Source organism: Lichenostomus cassidix, chromosome 21 (assembly GCF_008360975.1).
Source record: "Lichenostomus cassidix isolate B80296 chromosome 21, HeHo_3.0, whole genome shotgun sequence".
Taxonomy (NCBI): Eukaryota; Metazoa; Chordata; class Aves; order Passeriformes; family Meliphagidae; genus Lichenostomus; species Lichenostomus cassidix.
In genome coordinates this window covers 3978325-4001288 of record NC_139501.1, presented here as the reverse complement: position 1 = coordinate 4001288, position 22964 = coordinate 3978325, and the positions used below count along the sequence as shown (strand labels likewise).

The following is a 22964-nucleotide window of genomic DNA, read 5'->3' as shown; positions in this document are numbered from 1 at the left end:
GCCAGCATCTGGCGCAGACCCCGCAGCAGGGGCGGGCAGAGCAGGCTCCCCCCAGACCTGGTTGTCGTCTCTTGCATCCTCGCAGCCAACTGGAGCTCCGCCGTCCTGTCGCAGCGCCGGCGGGTGTCAGCGGTGCCCCCCCCGCGCCCCGGTAGCGGACGGGCTAACGCTGGCCGGCATAGCTGGGGCTCGGGGCGGCCCGGCCGGCCGCGGCGGAGAACGAGCCCGGGCGCCGTTCAGCGGCTGCGAGCATCGCGGCCCGAGCGCTGGAGCCGCGGGGCCGGGGCCGGCAGCGGGCTCCGGGGGACACGGGCCGGCATGAGGGGACAGGCGGGCCGCTCGCCGCTCCGCGCCCGCCGCACCGCACCCGCCCCGGGGCCAGCGCCGCCTCAGAGCCCACGGCGGCTCGCGGCCGGTCCACGGCTGCCGCCCGCCCCCCGGCTCGCCCTGCGCCCTGACAAACACCCGGGCGGCCAGCGGAGGCAGCGGCGTCCCGGGCGGCGGGTCAGGCAGGGGCTGGGAACCGGCGGCCGCCCCGGTCACCCCGAGAGCGCGCACGGAGCCATCGCCGTGCCCGAAACCCGCAAGTCCCGGAGGGCCGGCACCCGCCCCGGGGCGCCCGGGCGCTTGGCAAGGGAGTATCGCCGAGAGCGCGCCGCAGGGCGCTCCGGCTCGGGCTGCCCTGCCCGGGCAGAGCAGGGGCGATGGGTCCCGCCGCCGCTCTCAGCCCACGCCGGGGCCCCCCGCCGCCCCCATCGCGTCCGACGGGCTCCCCGCCCCGCGCTCAGCGCCCGCCCGGTGCGGCTGCGGGCGGGCGGCGGCTGCCGCCGCCTCCCATTGTCTGCGCGGCGCGCCGCGGCCGGGCGGGCCCTGCCCCACTCCCGCTCCGCTCCGCCGCCGGGCCCGCCCCGCCCTGACGTCACCGGGCCCCATTGGCGGCCGCCGCCGTGTTTACAGCGGCCCCGCACCGGGCACCGACCGCCGCCGCTCCCGGAGCGCCCCGAACGTGCCGCCACAGCAGCGAGCCGGGCCCGGGACGCGACATCCCTGGGTCACCTTCCCGCTCGTACGCACAGTTCTCCTCACTTCGCACACGGACAGTATTTGTACTTCTACTTACTGCTCTAATAAGGCAAATTTGCAGAGCGTTAAAACCTAATAAAACATTTCGGAGGATGTCTGTGTGGTCCTGCGATCCACAGAGGAACCGCGGATCCCAGGGCAGACTCCTCGGGGCAGCATGGCACGTTCAGTCATCAGCCTGAAAACAGACACGGCTTCCCAGAGGAATCCCATGTCTGACCATGAAGTCAGGCTGGCTCAGAAGACAACATTCAGCATAGGAAATGGAATACTCCTTTCCTCAATTCTATCACATTATGTCCAAAATGGGAAAGGACAGTCTGGGAAATGCAGTCAGAGCAGTAGGAGACTGGCTTCCTTAAACAGTGTCCTCAGTAATAATGTGTGAAAGGATGAAAACACCAAACAAATCTCAGCAGGAATATAAACAGAACAAAGCCTCCACACTGCAGAGGAGTCAGTAGAGAGGAGGATGAATAGAAACTTGTGAAGGTTACTGGATAGCTCCTAGCAAGGAATGAGGTATTCATGTCCTCTACCAGTGGTCACACATCTCAGTGAGCTGCACCACAGCCCTGGAACACGGTACAAAACATTCATCCCTCTTCCCAGAGAGAACCCAAATAGACAATCTTTTATGGTAACATTCAAGATGTAAACACCAGTCACGTCTATCCAGATGAAAAGAGGAGTGAAAAACGATAATACTGTTTATCAACACAGACTTTTTTTCTACTGGAAGTTTCTTCTGGCTACAAAATAACATCCCTAAGGACTCAGTGATACTGAACACGTCTATCCTACCCAACTCTGGCGTCCTGCATCTCATCACATGCTAAGAAGAGCATCTGGCCCTGCTAAATAGACGCACGCTGTGGGTTCTGGTGATGAACATTACCACTGTACAGAAATCACGTCCCTGTCAAACTGTGGAATAATGCCACACGTAGCACACAAATGCTGTTTGGTCGCAGATCATTTCATCCACCTTCTGCATGCCAAAATGAGAGTTTGGATACCACTGGTATGGCCACATCATGCTAGCACAAGTAAGCTACCAACCCCAGCCCCCCAGTCTTTTTTATGTCGTCCAGCTGGGAAAGACAAACAGATCACAAACTGAGAACCCAGCAGTAGCTGAAAGGCTGCCTGTCAGGTGCTCCTGCGTCAGTGCCATTTACATTCAGCACCAGTCACACCCCTGTCCAACCCATACACACTTGACTCATCAGTACACACATGGCCTGCCCCTATTTTTAGGTTCTGTCCTCTTTTCTGCAGATGCACAATTGTAATGCCAAGAGCGCTCATAGCCATTTCCCTGGAATTTCTGATCACATCCCATGCCAAGGAAACACCATCTCTACAGGTATTTTATGAAAGCAGTGAAGGCTTCAGGAGAGGGCAAACACACGTGCTTTCCATTGGGAATCTGTACTGAAATACCTTTATAATTTGTCATGCATCTGCCATGAGAAGATCTCTGCCCTTCAGTTCAGCCTTCAGTTCTTCAAGCCTCATTTGCTTTTTGTTTTTTTCTTAAAAGAACCTCTCTACAGATAGTGAATGAAAAGTGAGGTCAAATGGCTATAAAAGCATGCAATGGCTTTTGAAAACTGACTGTTTTACTCAGAAAAACTAAAGGCTAACAAGTTTATCAGCAGAGATCAGGATCACAAGAGAGTGCTTCCTTTATGAGAAAAAGTTTTGCTTTGAAAAGAAAGAACACCAATATTCTAATTAACTAGAAAAAACGGTAAGAACATCAGCAGCTGGTGTCAACCCTCCATTTGTAAAAGATCTAACTCATCCGTGGTGTGAAATAAGGAAAACTCAGAATAAAGCGAGCATGTCTGTGTACAGTTCAAAACAGGGTGCACAATCCTTCATGGCACAGCAGACACTGATGAAGGAAGGTGCCCTTCAGAGGATGGCACAGAACATGCTGCTGCCTTCAAACTCCTCTGTGCATTCCTACACTTGGCTCAATTCAGTCCTAGAAGAAGGAGTGCAGTGGGAGATGGTCTCACAACCCTTCCCAGTTATTAGCAGGACTGCTCCCTGATCCCAAAGGCCAGTACTTACACTGTGCTCAAAAAAAAAAAAAATAGGGATTTTTAATGTAACTGAAAACACAGAGTTCACGTATAGAGTGATTTTGACTTTATTTTAAGGAGATTTGCGGAATGAAGTTGTTTATCTAAACTTAAGTGAGATGGAAATTGCTTGTTTGTTTCCAGGGGGTATGTGCCACTAAACCCTATCTCTCTGGCTGTGGTCATTCCAGCTGGAATCATGAACTGTGTTTCAACAATGCAGTGAGAAGGATCTCAAAGTGTTCCACTGAGTTAATTAAAAAGAGTTTTTAAATTTTTGTCATTATTTCGTGACTACAAATATTCCTTGGAAATCCTCCCTCAAGACTACGTAACAGTCAGCAGGGCAAAGATTTTAAGCAGGGAAATTAAGGCAAACAGAAAAGACAGGGATTTGTGTATTTATTCAATTGATAGAGTCAACTCACATTAGCTTTTACCTTGGCTAGCTAAGCTAACATTTGTTCTCTAACAATAACTGAGAAGATGTTGCTGGTCCTTTAAATAGGAGCATAATTTGCTCCCTCTGGAGCACTGTGCATCAAGGCAGAGGCTTCTGATAAGTCATGGTTAGTATAATTATTCAGTCTTTTCCCTGAAGGGCCTCTGCAATGCAGCGGTCCTCTTACTTTTTTTTTCCCCTCCCTGTTAGCAATGCCCTAGTTTGTTCACTGCTGCAGTCCCCCTCCCTTCCACCATCACCACAGCATAATAACCTCTAATTGAGAGCTGGCCTGCTAACCAAGAGCACCCACAGAAACTGCAGGGACACCAAAGACAGCACTCACAGCCACATTCTCAGCTCTTCCAAATTCAGCAACACTGAGGGAACTGCCAAACAAGGGATTCAAAGCCTACCCACTTGGCATGCCACCCTGGAGAGACTGCTAACAGCTGAGTATCAATCACCATCACATGCTATCAGCTGCACTGCACAGGCAGCGGGAGGCCTCAGCAGCAGATGAAAAGCACCTACATACTCTTACAATCCTCTCAAGTCAAGCAAATTCGATTTTGATGCTGAAGATAAGACTATATGCACCTCCTCGTTAAGGGCAAGCTCTATTTCTGTTTGCAAGCATGCCTCTGCAGCCACATCACAAACCTCTCTTCACACAGCAATACTCACAGTCTTCTGTCTCCATGCTGCTCTTTGGAAGTGGTACCATCCCAACTTCTTTGGAATGTCCCTCTTGTACATGCCTCACTATCTCCCCATTTTCTGCTTACATAAATACACATTTTTCTAGACAAGCTCGAGTTTCAGAGTTCTCAGGAGTGACAGTTCCAGGGTAAATGCTTCTCTCCTTCTAGAAACTGGGCAGTATGATCAGCCTTCTAATCAGACAAAAAACTCCACCCCTTTGTCACCTTGTATAAAAACTGGTAACATTTTGTTCACATCAAAAGGACTAATAACACATTTCAGTGAGAAGACTTTGATTAACATCGCTACAGCCCTTCCAGTGAGGACAAACTTACCCCTCTACATCCCTTCCCCACCAGGAGCTGCTCTATCATCCACATTCCTACATGTGGTCAGCTTTCTTAAGGAACATCACATGCTTCTTACCGTCCAAGGACAGCCAGTCATGCTGGGAGGAAGGCAGGGTTGGCAGAGCTCTGGCTTTATATTCAAATACCACAGAATTGGAGATGATCTGATTGTTGAAGGCAACTTGCAAAGTCACAAGCCCAGTGTCATGAGCTAAAAGGAAAGTGCATGTTGTAAGACAGAGAACTTCCCACAGAAACCCACATCTTGGAATTATCCCATGGATATTCCCATGTGCTAAGTATTGGGCTGAAAGCAGGTGAGGAGAGGGGATGTTTAACAGTATTTTTGTGACTAGAAAACTGAAGAGTCCAAAATGCCGGTTGGTATTTTTAAACATGGAGGTTGTAAACTTAAGAGTCATCTAATGGGTTGTGCTGGCAGGAGGCAGAATCACATGTGTTTTTGAAGACTGAGCAGCCTCACTGCATTTCCAATGGGAAGCTGGGGCCTAGCAATGAAGCCAAATTATTTTGCGCCCACTGAAAGTCATATACTGAGGGCCATCACTACTGAAAATCTCTGTGGTTAGAGGTGTTCTCATCCTCTAAGTAGCAAAGGCAAAACGTAGGCAAATTGAGTCAGCAGAGCAGTGAGTGCACCCCTGAATAACAGCTACTCTTTAATCTGTTCTTTCAAAACTGCAGGAATGCTTAGAATGATTTGAAATTATTTCAAATAATTAAAGTTAATTCAGAGATTCTAAATAGTATTTATCGTGATCTGTTGTGACATATCAAGATCCCAAACTGCTCTTCTCACACTAAACAGGTCAAAGAAAAAGGAAAAGCTTCTCAGTGCACTGCTTTTTGCAGGGGATGAGGACATGTACACGACGTGATCAGGATCTGAAACCACCAGATGTAGGAGAGCAGTGCTCCTTACCTGGGCAGTAGCAGCGCAGTACCCCTGGCTGAATTAAAGATGCAGGCACTGAGATCTGATCAAACAGACAGCTGTAATTATTGCTGGCTTCCTGCCACGGGCCGGTAATCAGGACTTTTACTCCTCCCTGCGAGGGAAAAAAGGGAGAGACCCAACAGTGAGAGGAGAGACCCAGCCGTGACAGGAGAGACCCAACAGTGAGAGGAGAGACCCAGCCGTGACAGGAGAGACCCAACAGTGAGAGGAGAGACCCAGCCGTGACAGGAGAGGCCATCGCGGGGAGGAGCGCAGCCGAACGCCGAGCGGCCCCGGGCCCGCCGCCCCTTCCCCGCGGCCCTGCTGCCCCCGGGCGGCCAACGCCGGCAGCGACACCGCCGGCCACAGCTCCAGGCCCCCCGGTGCCGGCTTCAGCCCCGAACCGACCCCAGCCCGGTACAGGCCCCAAGCCGGTACAGGCCCCAAGCCGGTACAGGCCCCAGCCCCGAACCGGCCCCAGCCCCGAACCAGCCGGTACGGGCCCCAGCCCCGAACCGACCCCAGCCCCGAACCGACCCCAGGCCGGTACAGGCCCCAGGCCGGTACAGACCCCAGCCCCGAACCGGCCCCAGCCCCGAACCGGCCCTCCCGGTACCGGCCGAGGCCTGCCGAGCTCGCCCTGCCCGCAGCCGCTTGGGGAAGGCCGGGAATGTCCGGGAATGCCCGGGCACAGCCCCATCACCCTGGCGGGGTGGCATCCCCCTGGGAACCCAGAGTGCTGTGCAGGGGGACAGGGAGAGAGGCCCTGAGCAGTTACTGCACACCTCTGTACACACACACAACAGCGCTCCAAAGCCGGGCCTATGCAAACAAAAACCTGCTCGTTTGTGTTTGGGGTTTTAGGGTTTTTTTTGTAATTCAAAACAACCTTCTTTTCCCACTAGTGATTCAACCAGCCTCTGTCCTCATGAATTCCTTCACATCAGTGAAGTCTGTGCTGCTGCCATTTTCACTTATGGGGCATGTGACTGATTTTGGGAGTCAGCGAGATGGAGGGAAATGCTGAACTCATTAAGGCAGCGCAGTGAATTACTCTGCTAAGAACATCAGTGACAAATTTAAGGAACAGCTCCAGTTTGCAAACTCTGCTACTCTACTGGGCCTAGGTAGCACCATGAAGCCATCATGTGGAAAAGACTTTGCTTTCAATGAAACAATACCTTTCTGTTCCTAAGTGAAGAAAGGGCCCTGTCAGGATAATGAAGTACTTAATTAAAACTGCACTCAGACATGCAAACAGCCTTGAATGCTCTGACTTGAAGAGAAATATTTTAAAAGCCCTTTCAATGCTTTAACAAAACACTTCCCTTATTAACACAGCAACAAAAGATAAAGCAGTAAACATCAGCGAGTAAAAGCCCTGGACTTACCTCAGGGTAAGACCATTCTGGTGAATAATCCGTCACCATGAACAAGCGCCCGCTCTGCTGCAGCAGCCCCAAAGTGCCTTGTGCCGCAGCTGCCGAGACCACCTCAGCCACGTGCATGTATGCCATGGTGCTGGCTCCGTTCTCTGTGCTGCTGAGCTGCATGTTGGCTTGCTGAGGGCTGCAGCAAGGAATGCACATCTCGGCCTGGTTGTACGTCGCTCTGTTGCTGTCTTCAGGCTGAGACAGTCCAGCACTGTCACCTGACACCAGCTGGTGTCCATAGAGAGCATTGCTCCCACCTTCTACCGATATGAAATCATTAATTAGATCAGAAAACTGGTTGCTGAAGGAGATGTCAAAGTGGTCCAAGTTAAGCTCCATGTTGGAGGAGTTATTTAAGCTAGGATGGGCCACAGGATAGAGTCCTTGTACCATGTTTCCTTGGAGAATAGGGAGGTTGTTCCCGTTCCTGATACCCCCATTGGCCTCAGGCTGCAAGTAGTGTTCTGTGTTGCAGGCTTGAAGATCCCCTGATTTAAGTAGATTTTCATTTCCTTCTGCCTGCTGGGAGGTCTCCATAGGAACTTCAGCTTCTGCAGTCATAGCCTGGAAGTTTGCTTGGAACTGCATGAGCTGGAGAGAAGAGGTGGACTCTATTCTGGTTTCCACTGTGCCATTACAGTTGGAAGTGGTTTGGGACGAGGACTCTGTTTTCACATTGGAGATTCCTAACGTGTTCACAAATGAGCTACTTGTGTCATTCAAATTGTTGTGAGTGTTTTGCTCAAGGGGAAGAGGTTTGCTGGCATCCTGCAGAAAGAAGCTGGGGGAAGGGGTCTGATGGACGTGAGGGCTCTGGACGGTCTGATTGAAGCTGGAAGAATAGTCCTTGTTGGAGTCAATGGCACTGAAGTCCATCTGCTCCAGGGTGGTACTTGGGCTCAGACCCCCTCCAGATGGAAGTAAACCTGAACCAGTACTGAGTGTGAGAGTGTTAGATGCAGAAGTGGAGGAAAATGCTTCTTTGGACATCTGTTGTTCAAAAGATGTGTCCTCAGTTTTAATTTCTTTTGTGAGGGTTGTATTGAAGTTGAAGCTACGTTCTGTTGTGGGTGACTGCCTTATGTTGGTATTGATGCTGTCATTTTTCATACCTCCTCCACCATAAGTTTGCCCTTGCTTGGGATTGTTAAGAAAACAGTCTGGGTCAAAATTCATGGTGGTTTCTGGAATTTTTCTATTTCCTTCTAAAGTTGTGGAGAGCACAAGTTCCTCGGAGACAGTGCTGGGTAGCATTGACAAGCTCTCTGAACTGCCAGTTGTTGGAAAAGCAAATTTGTGTCCATCTGAACTCACAGCAAGTACCAGTCCTTGTGCAGCTGCATCTGAGGACAGAAGGTGTTGATTTGGGCCAGAGGTGGGTGACATGGTGTACACAGCTTCACTGGTGACTTCTGACATAAATACGGTGGCACTTTGTGACAAACTTCCCATAACTGATGCTACAGCCATACTGGACACACCAGTGACAGCTGGGCTATCTGCCATATCTGGGTCGCTGTTCAACCCACTGCTGATGGACACAGGAGAATTCTGGGTGGTGTCAGGGACCTCCACCTGGTTGGTGGAAGAAACCTCAGTGCTGTTTTGATGGAGCAACACTGGTTTCGCCACTTTGCCGTTCCTCTTCTCTCGGCTGGAGGCTTTGCCATGACTGTGCTCGTTCTTCCCTTCAGAGACATCGTTATTTTGTACCTCTGAATGAGCGCTGTACCCACCTGTCCTTGGTTCAACCTTTGGTGATATGATGCGGTGTTTGGCACTGTTACACTTGTGATGCACACTGCTTCCTGCCCCTGTGCCAGAAAACAACAATATTTGCCGTTCAGTAAATACAAAATTAGGACAATGCTAGTTGTGTATCTCATGGTTGTAGCAAGGGACAGCTATGCTTATGCATACATGTGTGATAGTGAGTGAGCACACACATGAGAGAGCACAAGAGATCTTGGAAATAAAACAAATTTCTCACCCGTGCCAGAAGTTCAGGTCCTGTCTAGTGCACAGATCCACTGTGTGCAATGACAGCAACCTCTCAACAGGCACATGGGCACCCTTACCCTCACCCATGTAGCACCTACCCCCTTCCTCCCTGCTCTGATCAAGCAGAGAGGAATTGGCATCTGTGAAAAGTTTCTGAGTTATTTCAATGTGCCCAATCTCAGTGCAAAGTCTGCTGTTGTCAGCTGTGGCACAGGGCCCTGTTCCATTTGCTCCACAAAACCCCAGCCCCTAGAACAAAGATGCTTGGCTGATGTCAGGAAGTTTGACAACCATTCTTGGGGTGTGGATGCTGACCAGTAATCTGGAGGTGACAGATTCCACATCATGCCCCTGTCCCTGGCATCACCCTGTGCCTACACTACAGCCCACATCTTCCTGTCACCACTGTGTCTTACAGTTGCCCATCAAATTATTAAAGAAGCAACTCATTAGCCATACAAAGCATTCTTGCCTTCCCAAAAGGATGCTGATGCGTTTCTCTGCCTCTCAGCCATTCCTGTGCTGACAAACAGACAAGCTGTACTCCTGAGAGGAGCACACAGTCAGCATTGGAGCTGCTGAAGAATGTTCAAGCAAGGGCCACCAGAAAACAATCCTCCATGAATTAAGACAACCAGCACCTTTACTGGCCTGACAGAAGGTAACATCATCTGCATTCCTGAGAGCTTGGAATCAGGCAGAATGAAGTAAACAATTCTGTCTGCAAAGGCACCTTAGTCACAAACTCTACAGGGACTGCTTTTGCTGTTTAAAGAACAGCAGCCCATGAATTTTTGATGTTTCTTTCCTTAATTGATTAATTTTCCCTAGAATGACGTAAGACCATTAATTACAGAACTGTAGAATGACTGAAGGGGGGAAGAAGCCTCCTCCCTATAGCTGATGGCTACAATTACAAATGCCACCTTCTGGGCAAAATAAAGTATCTATATATCCACTGCAATTTGCTAAATCTTTTGTTCCTTGCCCTTGAAGGGGAACTTCTCTATTATGTGCTCAAGATTTGAATGAGGTCACTTAAAGTAGTTCAAGACAGTGCTTTTGAGACTAAATACAAAACTAAATCTCTCTATTCTCCTAGGTATAGAAATGAACAGGAACAAGGGAAAGGCTTTCATGCTGCTGTATTCGTGGATGACAGAAAGGAATTGGGAATGTGTGTGTCAATGTGCAAGCCAGTTACAAAACAAAGCAATACTGTTATGTTTAAAAGCACTGAGCAGACTTAGCACAAGACAAAACATCAAAGGGAAGAATAAAAGGATTCATGTTCCGATCTGCAAGCCTGGATCAAATGCTGAGCCTTAAGGGGTGAATTTTAATCCAAACTCAGGTATTTCAGAGGTCATCATTCTTATTTAAGCCTTGATTGTATAATGGAGCTGCTCGAGAAAAGAAGCAAAAATAAACCCTTTGAAGCACTGACAACTTCCCTTTATAAGTTTTGCTAAAGACTAGTTAATGTGTCATATACTTTACTTGACCAAAGTGCTAGGAAGGAGCAGCTTTAAAGCAGATGAGTTGGAAAGTGAATCACTGTCTGTAGGAAATGCTAACACTAAGGATGCTGCTTCTTGCTGCTGTAGTGTCATCCAAAACAAAGTCATCTCCTTTAACAGGAAAGAGATCTGTATTTTCATGATACCTAAATAAGACCTGTCTTATCCCAGTGGTACCTTGTAGTTAACCACCTGAGCACTTCTCCAAAAAGTGAGCTGCAGAGCAAGGAATTAAGAGGTTGAAGCTGGAAGAACATTAGATTTTGAGGCTTTGGTAACAGAATTTGCATGTGCAGAAGAGAATATACCCCTTTGAGCAGGTCATATATAGAGTGCATTTATTAGAAAGCATTGACATTTTCCCCAGAAGCTCCAGCTGCATCTTTTTATGCTCAAGACTTCTCCTGTCAACTCTGAGTTCATTGTGTCCCAGGCTTTGATGAGACAACATTTTTAGCACGTCATTAGCACAAACCCTGCTCCCAGTCTGGATGAAGCTGAGTCACTCTGTGCCCTCCCGAGGTACTCACCCAAGGTACCAGTGCAGAGACAGTTGTGTGTTCGAGGCTGGGGCTTCGTCTGGTGGCTGTCGAGGATCTGCTGCACGAGCTGTTCCACTGAGAACCCTGAACTGCTGTTGCCATTGCTGCAAGTCCACTTGATGCCATGAACTGCAAAGAGAACAGTAAAATTTCCCATCAGAAAGTGCAAACCCATGCCAAAACCATCAAAAGCCACTCCAAACAACCAGCAGAAATCCATTCCTGCTGCTTTCTGTCAGAACTGAAAGGAGACCTGTAAAAAGCAGCAGTAATGGTTACTGGTTTACTATTCTCTGCTCCTTGGTATTGACAGGCTTCCAAATGCAATTCCTGAATGAGGTATATATAGAGGAAAAGCCCCTCAGCAGAGTATCTGGCTCTATTTCAGTCTGCTGCTAACAGGGACTGTGCACCTGTAATAACTCTGTAGTGCCTGGAACCTTCACTGGAAACCCAAAAACAACAAAAGACTTGGTGTCATTGAAGTAAAGCAGTATAATTGCAAAGAGTGTTTTGAAATCTTTTTCTGTCTAATATGAAAACAAAATCAGCTTTATAGTAAAATCAGCAGCCAAAAATACACCAGTGTAACAGCAAATGCAAACCTTCTGCCAGGTCTTCATTGTCAGATCCCGGGTGGCAGCAGTGAAGGCTGACTCATTTTTTGGGAGTGACTAACAGACACTGTGTGAGTTCCTCCTCAGACTTGGACGACCTTTTAGCAATTTGGGAAAATGGACAGGTGGGTAATGTTACAGAACATGTTGCAAACTGAAGCCTTTTCTTGGGAACTCTCTGGACCCATTAGTTGTTTAAATAAGAATGCCAGACTGCATGCAGATACATGATTTGAATAAAGTTTCTGTCTCAGAATATTTTAGTTGTAAAATTTCCTATAACAGTGATATTTGCAACCTGACTTACAATGGAAATAGCACTTATATTTTATCCATAATAACTGACTCAAAGCATCTTCTGTCTCCTTTAATGTCTCTCTGAGCAACTTATATGTGCATTTTATTTATTTATCCTTTAAATGCACCAGAGCTCATGTGCAGATTTTGGAAAGTGCTGATAAGTGACAACATAATTTCCAAGGTGTCCTCATGCCTGGCAGCTTCTTTTCAGGAGTGTCTTTGCCACAGTCTATCAATGCACATTCCTTGCATGTTGTCCTCTAAAATCCTTAACCAGGATACACAAAATCAAAGGCAAAAGTCCCATGGACTCAGCCTTTGTAGTAAATACACAGATCCCAGTGTGGTGAAGGCCCCTGATGTGATGGGGTGAAATCCTGGCAACAGCAGGTTGGGCTGATGCTCCTGTACAGCCAGAGGCTGGGGAACAAGCCAAAAGCAACATTGTGCAGGGAGATCAGAAGCGAATGAAGGCATGTTTTTGACATCTAATGGCTGTGGTCACAGGGGCAGCATATCCTGTGAACAATCTCCTGTTGTCCTCTTTGATGTTGCTCACTGAGTGTGTCACATGCAGCTGGTGAACAGAGCTCCTGGATCTGCTCTGTGAAGCAGTTTTATTGCTTTTTCTGTTACCTGTTGCTGTATTGCCTCATCACCCACTAATGTCACTTTGCCTAACAGCATCTCATCTTAGTCTAGCTTTGTATTGCAGAATTCGCGTTTCTATTGGCCAGGCTGGATAACCTGCAGAAATACTGTAAATAAGGTTTACAAGTATTCTTCCTCATTTCACTATTGAAAGTGCTGCAGATAGTTTAGTAATAAGTCCCTCTATGTTTGTTTGATGACCACATTTATTGTTATCGTACCCAACAGATTTTGCTTTCTAGTAAATTCACAGTTTTGAATTTCCTCTTAACACTCAGTCTCTGTTATTATGTCTAAGTTTAAGCTAGACAAGCTTGCCACTTCACTACCTCTGCTCACATTCATTTTATTATTTAAGATACATTATTCTGTCACCTGTGATATTATGTCTAATAAGTGATGTTCAAATAGCAGTTTTACCAAAAAGACATTGTCAGTGAGATTAGAATGCAGTCAGGTATTTTGGATACTTTCAACTGTATGACACAAAGTTACTGAACTGTAATTATTATTGAGAAACTTTGCATTAAGTAATTTCTGATTACTTCAGGAACGCTTTGCTAAAGATGTGAGCTGGTGTCCGTGTTGCTGGGTACAGAAAATCTGTGTTCCAGCAGGATGGCAGCTCTGCTCCCTACTACTGCTAAATCCTGGGATGAGCAGCACATCATGGGGGCAAGTCTGGGAAGTGAATCATGACTCGGGGTTTGTGTATTCATGATGATGGTTCTTAAGTCTGAATGAAGCTGTGAGCTGGAAGCTAAGGCATAATGGACAGCTTTATAGCTGGGTACTTAAAGGACCATGCCTATTATTTTCAGGTCCTTCTAGCACAGCAAAGTTCCATTGAGGATCAATTGCTGCTGAGGAAAGGTCCTTCTCTAGCCTTATTCCAGCTGATCCTAAAGGGCTCCAGCTTCAGCTTCTGTCCACGTGGTGCCACTTTTTTTTAGTACTTATGTTCCCCGTATGCTATGAAGGTTATAAAATAAAAAGCCAGTGAAGGGTGACAGATTGCAAAAAAAGAATGTCTGGATGCTTAATGCAAATTATCCACTATCTTGGCACATCCAATATGCAGATTTTCTTCCTCCCTCTTTTAAAGAAAGACTCCTGCGCCTGGTGAATTGTTAGTACTGAATACCAAACACTATCAAGATGGCTTTTAACATGTCACGCTTGGCTTCCTGACACATAATGAATCAGCAGGAAAGGAGATTTCTATAGGGAAAAAAGTGCATTATGAAAGGAAGGCTAATAAAAAGCATACACACATACTCTTCCTGGTTCTTAGTGGTTCAAAAAGTGAAACCACTGTAGAACTATGTTTGATTAAATATAGCCATAATATATGAACACAAAAGGAAAAAAAAAAGTCTGAAGCTTAGCAGAAATTCTGGAAAGGATTTTAATCCGGATTCCTGTTCAGACTCCTACTGCATTTCCTGATAATTTAAAATGAAAGCTGTGAACTGCTTCAACACTTTCCTTTTCAGTGGTATCATGGAGGGGTCTAAAAGCTGCTGCATTACAGCAGCAACACATTCTTCCTGCCACACACCCTCTGCACAGTGCCTGCAGCACGAGACAGTGCAGCCAAGCAGAGTTACTGGTGCCTTCCTGGGTGCTCAAAGGCAAGGAGAGAGGCTGGGGAAAGGTCCACAACTCAGAGTGCTAATGCTGCTCCAATCCCTTTTTGTGAGCTTGGGCTCTCACCTTTCTTCTCTTCCTTCTCTTTTGAAGAAAAGGCAATAAAAATGACCTTCTGATAGTGGCCCAGCAGCTCCTTGTTCATTAGCACTGCCAGGACTTTGACCATCAGGAGCAAAGGGATGAAGGATGATCTGAACTACCAGCAAAAAGGCAGCTCAGAATCCAAGGGAAACTTGCACACAGAAACATATGATTGTCCAGGTTTCTGACAACACCCTGGCTATTTCTGCCTCCTTCTGCTGCTGGTGGTAGTCAGTCCTCCACCATTTCCAGGCCTGCAGTCCTCCTGTCTTGCAGATATCATCCTCCTCCCTGTCACCTGAGCTTTACCTCACTGTCTCGTCTTCATTCTAGACCCAACACCATCAACAGCTCCTGTTTTTTTCCCTGTGGTTTCCCTACCCTAAGCAAAATTTGTCCCTAAAATACCCTCCCACATTTAAATCTGATCATTTCACCCTTTCTGAATGCTCTTAGACATTTCTCTTTGCCACTTCAAACATTTTATACTTCCTGGTTTTGTTCCAAAGACCTCGCTCTTCCATACCACCTCCCCCAGAACACAGCTTACACATACAGGTACACATACACTACCTGATGAAGCCATTCCCTATACTCTACATCCTGCTCCTCTGCCCCAATTTGCCCCAAGTCTTTTGTTACTTTGAGTACAACAATGAGATCTCCTACCTGTAACAGGTAAGTTGGATAGACTGATAGAGCTGGAATATCTGGAATCATCAAGGTTAGATTTCTGTTTGCCTCTCCTCCCAATGTATCTTGACAGTCTGCTGAAAACCCTGGTGTCAGAAGTCCTGCCCTCAGCCACTCCTGACCCACACAAAGTGCTTTAGAAATCCCCAAAGTGCTGCTGGGAGCGTTAGTGGGTCCTTTGACCAGCTGCCCATTCCTGCCTCACTGCCCACATCCTGCTCCACCAAGTGTTGACTCGGAGAGGTGTTTCCATGGCGATGGTCAATTGGAAATGGCGGCCTTGTCCCTTCAATTTTCCCTGTGTTTCTGTTGACAGAAGGCCTTGCTCTGATTTCTCAGTTTGGCTGAAGGATATTTCCATTAGATTTATCCTGTTGTACTCAGACGCCCACACAGAGTTTAGTTTTGATTTTCCACCCTTCCATTTCCACTTGTTACTGGCTGTGAAGGACAGGTTTACCTGAGCCTCACTGCTGGGGACATCAGTGACACCCCCTGAATGCTAATATCCTGTATGGACTCACATGGGCACTTTGCTCAGAGCTGTTCTTTAAAGGGATGTCTGTCTTCCAAAGCAACACCTTTCCTTGAAGGCTTGCTCAGATGCAGTGGATGCTCACAGGGAGTGGGCAGACATGTTGTCCAACATCCCTTGGAGGGGACCAGCAGGACACGGCTCTTCTGAAGCTGCTCGGAGCAGGGCTCCTGCCACTATTTACGGATGTGTGAAATCCCAGGCTGCTCGCACACGGAGGAGCAGAGTGGAAATCACCTCTCCAGCTCCTCCTGTGTGGTCCTCGCCCTCCTCCGGCTGCGGCTCAAGGGCATCATCACCATCCTCCCCCTCCTCCTCCTCGCCTCCTGCCGACAGCACCGGGAGCCGCGCCCGGCGGCCGCCAGGTGGCGCCAGCGGATAAGGAACGGGATTGGGATCAGCATTGGGATCGGGATTGGGATCAGCATTGGGATCGGGATCGGAATTAGGGATCAGCATTGGGATCGGGATTGGGATTAAGGATCAGCATTGGGATCGGGATTGGGATCGGGATTAGGGATCAGCATTAGGATCAGCATTGGGATCGGGATTGGGATCGGGATTGGGATCGGGACCGGGATTAGGGATCAGCATTGGGATCAGCATTGGAATCGGGACCGCACGTCCCGCTGCTCCAAACCCACACGAGACCCTCACAGAGTGGGTCTTGAGCTCTTCCCAGCGCTCCCAGCCCTTCTCTCCAGGGCTCTTCCCGGGGCTCCCAGCCCTCCTTCCCCAGGCTTTCACACCGCGGTGGCACTGCCAGGAAGAGGTGGACTGACACGTTTGCAGATACTCTAGGACTGAGTCTGCCAGTCGCTAAAGGGAAGTGTTAACAGGGGAGATAAAATACTAAGGAAGAACGGGAAACAAAGGCTGGCGTGCCCATAGCCTCCTCAGAGAGGTTCGGCAATCAGTGCATCTGGTTTAATATATAAGTTTTAGAGGGTCAGGAAACTATTTGGTTTAGGTTTCCTCAAGTTAGTTGTCATTACTGCAAACGTTGGGTTCCTGCTGGACTGCTCTCAGCAATTAGTGGGATTCTTTCCCTTCAGTGTCTCCAAACACAGCTGAAAGACACCAGCTGAAACACAGTTCCTGATTTTGTTCTTTTGGCAAAGTGGGACTTTCTACAGTAGGTGAAACTCTGCCACAAGGGAAAACGTGTTTCCCTACAGAGTGGCCCATATAGGCATGGGAACAAGTTTCCTCTGGGGACAAATGCCACCACAGATTTCAGAGGGAGAGGAAAAGCCTATTCTTGAATAGGACACCTGCAGCAGTGAAAGGGCTGGTGGGAAGAAGAGAAGCCGAGCAGGTGGCTGATGATGATGGCCATGCAGACAGTATGAACAAGGGTTCTCAAAGTCCAGGTGGTGGATGGGATATAAGAACCTATCTAGCACCTTTTACTGTGTTCTCTTTAATAAAAACTCAGATTATTGCAGTAAAACTGTAAGTCAGCATTACTAAACTCAATGTCATTTTAAAGAATCCACATTGCTTTTTACGTGGCCAGCTGAGCTAAGCTGGCAAGCTTCAGTTTCCATGGAGGGACACTTTGGAGCTCTGACAAACTGCTTGGGGAATTGCAAAAATTATCCCTTGTAGCACTTTTGTACAACTGATCTTTTAAGATGAAATATAACCCCACTCCTTAAACAGAGTTACTGAAATTGAATATAAATTCAAGTCAAGATATAACTCCCAACAACTCAATTCTTCCAACTGCATTAATGCCAATTGCTGCTATTTGAGTTTTGTTCTGAGCCACAGGCATTTGATGCCTTCTCCAGTGATGACAATGCAGGTTAAGGTCACCTCCAGGAAGCCTGATGGGCTCTCTTTCACAGAATTAGGGACTCTGGGAAAAGGCAAGAGCAGCCCATGCCCACTGACTGACGGGCACACGTGGAACTTGCAGCTTCCCCAGCTGTGGCTGCGTGCAGGCAGCACTAACAGAAGCCCTCAGTTCCTACGCAGCAGAGGAATGCAAAAAGCTTTTCCTCTGAAAGGAAGATAGCTCTTAATTATAGTGGACCTGGAACAAGGATTGCAACGTAGCACCAGCTGTGAGCTTGTAAGTCATGCTTTGCCAGCTGAAGGATGAGAGAGCCAAAAGGGGATGATTTGGAGAAACCCCCAACATGAGCTGGCCCACAATTTGCTGATCATATGGAGTTTATATACAGAATTCTGCTGTGATGGATTCTGCCACTGAATTTGCTTTTACCACCAGATGCCTCTAAGGACATCTGCTAATCTGTTCAGAGAAATCTCAAAGCAAGACTGTAACGGGGCACAAGAGGGGGGGAAATTGATAGCAACGCCAAATTGAGGCTCATTCTTCACACCAGGCATCCTGAAATGACTTACAGGTGTCTAGGACAACGTTCCTGTAGGATTTTCATGTATCATAGCTATTCACTTTGCACAAATGTCCCCCAAAAGTTGTATTCATACCAAAGCAACACACACACGACAACCCTTTTGATTGAGACACACAGCTGAGCTGCTCCCAACAGCTGGATTATCTCAGGTTGGAGGTGTCACAGCCTTCCCTGGGCTCCCTGACCTTGCTGACACCTCTAAGATGAGGGGCGCCATCTCCAAGCCTGCAAGGAGAAAGGAATCATCCTCTGGGAGGTCATGGGTATGAGGCCTTCCAGGCTCATACGCGTTAGTCTTGAGGACTGACAAATTGAGGTCTGATAAGCCAACAGTGACAGTCCACAGAGGGTAATCAGGGGGTCATGAATGTCCCAGTGTGAAGGCAGGTGGCAAACAGATCAGAACTAAAGCAAAAACCCAAAGCCATGAAAGATGAAGTCAGGCTAATTAATTAATTATTTACAGTCTCAACTCAGCTGGAGGCATTGAGAAAACCTCAAATCCTTTGAGCATCTGCAGCATTTACCTTTCAGGGATGTTCAGATAGGTTCATTTCAGTCTCTTAATTAGTTCACACACCAGCTATGTTAGAACAAGTTAATGCTGTTTCCACAAAGCTCTCAGTGCTCTATGGCCAGTCCTAAAAGGTGGTTTTTTTCAATCCATAACCACCAGTGCAAGCACAGTCACAGAATGAGCAAATATCACCTCTGCAGCCAGCCAAGAAGCTCTCTCTGGGTTCAGAGGTCTCCTTCAGGACCAGGGCAGAAGCCACCTGTCAGTACACAGAATTCAGTGCCCTGTTTTGCTCACAGGGGTGATGAGGCTGCTACCAGGAGCTGCTGCCTGTCCCTGACGCTACTGAAGACTTGAAACCTGGACTGACTTTGGCATGATGCAGCACGGAAGGAAGAGGGAGCTGAGTGAATTATGGATGCAAGAAACGTAAACAAACTCCCTGATCATCCCAGCCAGGGTCTCTCTACATTTCAGCAAAAACAGTTTGATGTATTTGTCTGGCTTGGACTCCAGGACCAATGCTGCTCACCCTGCCATCCATCTGCCACATTGCTTTTAGTTCTGCAGGCACACATGGCCAAGAGAACATGCTCCCATACCACTGGTGCCACTCCACTGACTGTCTGCTACCCTCGAATCTGAGAGAAAATCTTTAATACCTGAGAAAGGTCAACAGCTCTAACACCTGACTGCAGCCCAGGCTGAGTAGGACTTGAACAAACAGCACTTCTTGTGCTGTACTGAGTCAAGAGCTGGACACTGCCACCAACCTCTGACCAGGAGGAAACATTTTCCCCAAAGGCAGAACTACTATCAGCTTCTTTCCCCTATTCCTGAATGACATCAGTGGTCTGAAATGGGAACCTCCCTGCAGATACAGAGGCTTTGGACCTCCACATGCACCCTGGCTGTAATCATCACTAAGTAGTCTTAAATGTGAAATTCTTACGGAAAACACAAACCAAGAAAACAAAAGAATCTACAAAAACCCCACACAGCTTCCAAGCCCAGAGGAATAAAAAAAACAAACCCCAACACAGAACAGGTAAAAGGGTGAGACTGTCACTGCACCAGTGACACCACGCACAACGCTTTGATTAAGCCATTGACAAATCTGCTTTAGGGCAGAGAAATTTGGAAACATCAGGCAATCAAACTGTGAAGTCTGTGAAAGAATGTGATTAATGCAAAAATGTGATGAAACTAATGTGCTTGGCTCCAGAATTTCATGGCACACCCTATACTGGAACCAAATCTGATGGCTTCTTGGCGAGCTGTGCCCCTCTGCGCTCCCCGAACACGGTTATCCGTGTCCTCTTTGTTTTCTAGGTCTGATCAGAATCCAAAGCTTTTATTGTAGCTACATTTCTGAGGATGTGTTTCCCAGGATATGTACCCATAAACAGAGACGTGTACATGCATATATACTCTGAATAATTGCGCAGAATTTCACTCTTCCCTCCTGAGACATAAAAGAGCCAAGTGTTATTAAATTTACGGCAAGTTCGTTGTAGTTTTCACATAATTTTCTTGATGCACTGCAGATTTTTTAACAGGCTGCTGCTTCCTTTCCTTTTTAATGTTGAGGTACTTGTCCAATCCCAGCTACACCAATATCCTGGTTTTCTGTCTAAGTTTATCAGCTCCAGGGGCAAATGTGTCATTTTCTCTATTCTCTTCTGCCCTCCAGCTTTGTGTGGAAAAGAAATACACAGTCTTGCACAGCTCAGGATGCAACAAAGGACTGCAAACTCAGATTACCAATGCTGTGATCAGCACGAGGCTGATCTTTCATGGATGGCAGAGACACATCAGGATGCACTCTGTGGCTGTGACCTCCAATTACAGGAGGCTGGGCATGACACCAGCATCCAGGCAGGGGCAGGGGGCAGGGACAGAAGCAGACCTGGTATTTGTTGACTCAGATTTGATATTGTGGCTCCTGCAGTTAATTTTCTCTTGGTTATAGATCCACTTTATGTCTAATTTTTCTTTCATTGCAAAAATGTTTGTGTGCACATTGGAATGTCCTCTCCAGGGAAAAACATACTATATAACTGTGATGCAAAAGAAAGTATTATACACCAAAGCAGATGCAGAGAGGTTCAAGGAACTGCCTGTTTGAGGGCAAACTTCCCCATCACTCTGCACACCTAAGCAGCCCTCTTGTTAAGCTGCAAAGTTCACAACTGTAGGAAATGATGTCCAACTCAAAACACTCAGTTCCATGGGGCCACCTGTAAATGACAGAACCCACTGGGACCTTACTCTGACCACCCCAACATGGAGTGCCCTTGGGAGAATCCACCTGCCAATACTGCAGGTGAGCAGGTGCCTCCAAACAGCCCTGGAACATGCAAGAATATAGCTACAATTTTTCCCCAGTGTGCAGAGGGGACTTCTTTGGGGACAGTCTGGGCAGCTCTCATACCATGCATCCCAGAAGTGTTGAATATGGGGAGACAGTGAATGCAGATGCAAGCTGAACTGGATGGTGACAAATGACTCCTTCACAGGCATGGCTGTTGGCTATGAGAAACACAGAACTCTAAACATATAGCAAAGAAGCAAAACCAGCTGCAGATACTCACACATGGGTTTGAGCTGCCCGATGAGCTCCTCTTTTGTCCACTTTGCCCATTCCTTCTTGTCGGTGTTTATTGAGCACAGGATGGGGCCGCACGGCTTCCCGCAGTCCTCGATGGCTGGGACGTTCAGGTAGTGCACCAACACAATGTCTGGGTTCTGCAGGGACAGCAGAGCAAGAGTTACATCCTTGGCGCCAGCACTTTCTGCATGTATCTTCCAAATTAAAACTCAGACAGAAAGCATCATGATCAGATCCCAGAACGTACAGGATGTCCCCGAGATCAGAGCTGTTCTTTAAAAGAGGTGGCAAAAGATGGGGCCTGACAGTTTGCACATGGCTTCCCCCATCCTGACAGCTCTCTGCTAGAAACTCTCCACTTGTCTGCTCAGAGTGAACCTGTTTTCCAACACTTACAACACCAAATACTTGCAAGAGTCCTGCCAACACCACCTACAGTGAACACCATGTAATATGCTTTGGCTTGAAAGACCTTTCATTCATTTGAGACAAAGCTTCCATCAGTTCTGGTCCACATTAGGCTATTCTGAATATACAGAAAGTCACCTGAGAACATCAGGAACAGCCACACTCTCCATACAGTGACAGACAGAGGGAGCAAAGAGCCGAGGAGGCTCACAAACTGAGCACCCCAAAGAGGGGCTCTTTACAGACAAGCCTGGAATTCCTACAGACAAGCCTGGAAAGATGTAGCTTTGCAAGCTGCTTTACAAGCTGGGACTAAAAGAGTCCTTTGCAGGACAGCTGCAGAAGGACAGAGAGGTGCCAGATCCTGCAGGCTGATCCCACAAATGGATCCCACAGGCTGATCCCACAAACAGATCCCACTGCCCTCTCCCTCCCGTGGGGCTGGTGAGGAGGCACCCTGCTCTGACGCACTGCAGTGCCATCCCACTGACACCTGGAGCAGGAGCTGAGCTCTGTGTTACCACCCTGAGAGTAAATGAATCATCTTAACAACAGCAACAACTCTGCCAGTTCCCCACCAGCGTCCCAGGGAGATTGTTCAATAGATAATAACAAGATTGAGGAGATGATTTCTTTCCCTTAAGTAATTTATTCCTAAGTTCGCAAACTTTAATGACTGCTTTGGAATTATTTATAAAAATAAATAGGATAATGGTGTAATTAAAACTCTAATGTTTCATTAATGCTGTTAGAGCCCTGTTCCAAGGGGGAGTGGGAACACAACCCATCATCTGCTTGCAAAGGTTGTGCTGATGGGAGCACTTGCTTATGAAACCAGGGGAGAGCTGGAGCAGGACACAGACACCTGCTGCAACATGGCATGCAGAGCAGCCCCACAGTGCATCAGTAACCAGATGTATTTCTCTGTCTGAAGGAGAAGCTCTTTTAAGTTAGGAGACATGCAAGCTGGAACTTGCATTTTTCCCCTCTATGGATAGAACTGCAAGCAGGGGATTTTCAGTGAAAATTCTGTGAGAAAACAGTATCAAATTCTTGCAGCCTGTGCTGAAAGAATTGTGTTGCACAGGGAAGAGGCAAAGAAAACCTGTAAGGAACAGCTAACAATTTATTTCAGAGCAGTTTTGGAAAGTGCTAAAGCAAAGAAAACGGTTAGCTCTTCTATTCCCGAGATTCTTCTGGAGACAAACAGCTGGGCCTTTTGTGTGCAGTTGTGACATGCTCAAAACCTTCCTTTTCACAGGGCACTTCTGCCCCAGACAGACACAGAGGACATGGAAAAATATCACATCCTCTCCTTCTACGAAGTGGAGGTCTGAAGCATCACAGTCCTTGTGCATAATTCAGAAGAGGTTCAGAT

At 47.7% G+C, this 22964-nt stretch overlaps 1 protein-coding gene across 11 annotated transcripts in view; it reads right to left on the bottom strand.

Moving 5' to 3' along the window:
* Nucleotides 1-22964, bottom strand: part of CAMTA1 (calmodulin binding transcription activator 1) — a 232694-nt gene that overhangs the window by 34789 nt on the left and 174941 nt on the right. For all 11 annotated transcript variants that reach the window (XM_085080214.1, XM_085080216.1, XM_085080215.1 and 8 more), the window contains 5 exons: nt 21162-21315; nt 11119-11259; nt 7026-8881; nt 5620-5746; nt 4753-4887 (listed from right to left, as the gene is read on the bottom strand). In XM_085080214.1, the coding sequence (XP_084936340.1) occupies nt 4753-4887; nt 5620-5746; nt 7026-8881; nt 11119-11259; nt 21162-21315 (2413 nt within the window). The remainder of the gene's footprint in view (nt 1-4752; nt 4888-5619; nt 5747-7025; nt 8882-11118; nt 11260-21161; nt 21316-22964) is intronic.